Below are 3163 nucleotides of genomic sequence, written 5' to 3'. Positions count from 1 at the left end.
ACTGGGGGGGGGGGGTTTCGTGTAGCCGCTGGAGCCTTGGAAAGCAGCTCGCTCCCGACCCACCTGTTAGTCCTGGACAGGACTTGACATTCCACGATTTCACCAAACACTTCGAAGCGTTTCTTCAGTTCGCTGGAGCTCATGCTGCTGGAGAGGTTTCCAATATATACCACCCGGCCTTCCCCCTGGCAAAGCAAGTGACAGGTTTTAGGCTCCGGGACCCTGCACCTCTGCTCTGCCAACGGGCACTGGAAATGTGGGGCCATCGAGGAGCCCCTGCAAGCCAGCACCAGGAATCAGCCTGCAGCGGGGCGATACTGCCACGGGCACAGCCTGACATCTCCAGGGTCTGGCTGTCTCTGCTCCAGCTGACTCACGGGTGTCACCCTCAGCACACCACTGCTGCAGGGGACAGCCATATCCAAGCTGAAGCAGCCACCGCCCCCTTCTTCTCTTAAATTTCTCCTGCATTCTTGCAGCTTTTTCAGCTTCTCCTGCTTAAAATGCCGGGAAATATTCTCAAGAATTTCAAGGGGCAAAATTCAATTGTGTTGCAGGAAAAAATGCCAGAGGGACATGTGTGAGCGTGTGTGTGTGTGTGTGTGTGCGCACAACAGTATGGAGGACCGAGTTATTACCCTGCACACCCACCCTCCACCCAGCTCCTTCCCATGGGCACACGCCGGCTTCCCAGCGCACGAGGCTGCCTCTGTAGCAGGACTGCATCTGTAACGGCTGAGCAGCTTCAGGGATTCCCCAGCTCACCCCGTTAATTGCCCATGCCAACTGCTCTGAAGCACCGGCATAGGATGCTCTGGGCATTTCTGTGCCAAGGACTCCGTGTATTGCCAATCGCCAGCAGCTTCCGCTTCACTTTGGGTTTTTCTCTCCCCCCTCTAACCCCATGTCCTTGTTTAACACTGGCCTCGCACCAAAGGATGCTGCAGCCAGGGCTAATGGGCTTCGCGGCTGCTTTTGTGGAGTGGGAGATGAACTGAGGGCTGGGGATTGCTTTATCCCAGCGCAGGGTCCCCGCTCACTTACGATGGCCTTTTCCCGTCTCTTCTCCAGCTGGCCCCGGTGCCTGCTCCCGCCCTGACACTGCTCGCCGTTCTCACACCTGGGAAGCGAGGGAGAGGAGGTCAGTCCAGGGGGGTGAAGGGGATCCGGCGTGGAAAGCTTCAAACACCAAAGAGAAACTGAGGCACGCGGCATATGCAGCAGTGGGTGGGCAGGCACTCGGGAGCACCGGCAGCCAAGAAGGGATGGGGGTCTGGAAACACTGGAAAGGACACTGGAAAGCCCTTTCTGATAGATGCCGGGGGTGGATCCCAGCCAGCGCTCGCCCCTTCCCAGGCACAGCTCCAGCCCCTGCCCATGCCCCATCACTCCCAGCACCATGGAAACCCCTGGCTGCTTCACCCTGGTGCTTTCTCTGGCCACAGCTGTTTGCAGCAGCTGCTGATGTAGTACCAATTATTTCAATAGTTGTTTTTTTTTCATTAGTTAGCATCTTTACTACTTAGGCCAGCAGAGCAGAAAGAGCCAGGGCTGCCATGCACCGGGGCAAAAATGCAGGGGGCAAGACTGGTCCCAAGTGCCCTCCCCATGGCCCCCCTGTACCTGAAGGTGCGTCTGATTGCGGGTGATCGGGACCGGCAGCACGAAGACCCCGAGCTGGACCTGCTCCGGGAACAGTAATGCAAACTGGTTCTGGAAAGGGGGTTTCTCCGCAGGCACAGCTTGGTGTCGCTGTGCTCTTCCTCCTCCTCCTCTTCCTCCTCCTCCTCCTCCTCCTCCTCCTCCACGGCTCCCCCTCCTCCCCCTCCGCGGGGGAGCCGCTCTCGCTGCAGCTATCTTCAAAGACGGTGTCATACTCAGGGGTCTTGCAGAAGACCATGTCCTCGTCATCGAGAGCACTGTCCAGAAAGCCAAAGTGCTTTGTTAAGCTGGCTCTGATCTCCTGGTCTCTCAGCTGCTTGATGCCATCCTTCCACAGCATCTCGCCGCCCGCCTCCTTGCCACCGTGGCCTGGTAGGTGACAGCCGGGACCCTCCTCTTGTGCTCCATCTCCACCTGGCCCGGGGGTTCCCACGACTTGAGCACCTTCCTCTGCAGGGCGGCCTCGGGCTTCAGCACCTGGCAGTAGTCGTGGTCCCCGAAGGAGCGGGAGAAGGGCCGCTTAAGCATGCCTGGCTGCTCGGGGAGCGCAGGGCGCCCGGCGGCTCGGCTCAGGTGGGCGAAGAGCTCTGTCCTCTCAGGGTGCTTCCTGGGGGCTTTCTGGGAGGCTGCTGTGTCCCCTGCTCCCCCAGGACTGGGGGCTGTCCCGTCCTCCTTCCCTGGCTCCTGGGGGATGTCTGGCTTATACAGGTCCTCTTCGGCGGGCTTATACGGTGGGGGGGGGGGGGGGGGGGTGGAGTGGTGGGCGGCGTGAGACCTGAACCCCCCCCCGAACAAAGGGCAGGAGTCAGCTCTGCCCCCGCCGTCCTGCCCCGTCCCACCCCAGTGCCTGGGCTGCACCAGACATTCCAAGGGCGGTGGCCACTCGGTCCCCGCAGCCTCGTGCATCCAGCAGCACTTGGAGAAGAAGGATACCTGATCCCAGCAGGGACCAGAGGACTCTCCCTTCCCTCCTGACTCATTGCAGGGGCCCCCTGAACAACCCCCTCACCCCAAATGCATCCCCCTGAGCTGCTCGCAGTGCTCTGATGTGGAGGTAGTGCATGCGAAGTCTCCTGTGATGTGGTGTAAAGCAGGGGTCCTGGGCCAGGGGATGAACTACCCTTCCCTGGGCTTGGCTGCAGCTGGTGACTCCAGGCTGAATTTAGAGTAAATTTGTCCCCTCCCAGGGAGGATTTTTGCAAAATTAAAAAATTAAAAGCCTGTCCTACCTGCTGTCCCACACAGCTCCACAGTCAACATTGGCTCAAAGTTTCTCTTCACAAAGGCTGCGTCACTGGAGAAGAGCAGAAAATAAGGAGAGAAAGTGTTTAGGTGAACCACAGTCCCAGAAACCAAAAAGAAGCTGAGAAAACGCTGCTGACAAACGAGCCCTCCCGCCATGGCCAGTGCCTGATGGAGTAACGGGGTGAGCACCATGCCCTCCCCGTCCCAGCCAGAGCTCCAGGGCGCGTTGCCCCTGGCATGCAGAAATGCTCTGCCC

The 3163-nt window shown here is 59.4% G+C and overlaps 1 protein-coding gene across 1 annotated transcript in view; it reads right to left on the bottom strand.

The window, feature by feature from the left end:
- The window catches only part of PPARGC1B (peroxisome proliferator-activated receptor gamma, coactivator 1 beta), a gene marked incomplete at its 5' end in the record, with an annotated part of 12353 nt that overhangs the window by 1311 nt on the left and 7879 nt on the right, over positions 1-3163 (bottom strand). The window contains 6 exon segments of the mRNA XM_009709107.1: positions 64-185; positions 1045-1120; positions 1809-1995; positions 1998-2339; positions 2393-2437; positions 2892-2956. Coding sequence (XP_009707409.1) covers positions 64-185; positions 1045-1120; positions 1809-1995; positions 1998-2339; positions 2393-2437; positions 2892-2956 — 837 coding nt within the window.

Source organism: Cariama cristata, unplaced genomic scaffold (assembly GCF_000690535.1).
Source record: "Cariama cristata isolate BGI_N322 unplaced genomic scaffold, ASM69053v1 scaffold24861, whole genome shotgun sequence".
Lineage (NCBI taxonomy): Eukaryota > Metazoa > Chordata > Aves > Cariamiformes > Cariamidae > Cariama > Cariama cristata.
The sequence above is the reverse complement of the archived record's forward strand: the minus strand, read 5'-3'. Positions and strand labels throughout refer to the sequence as shown.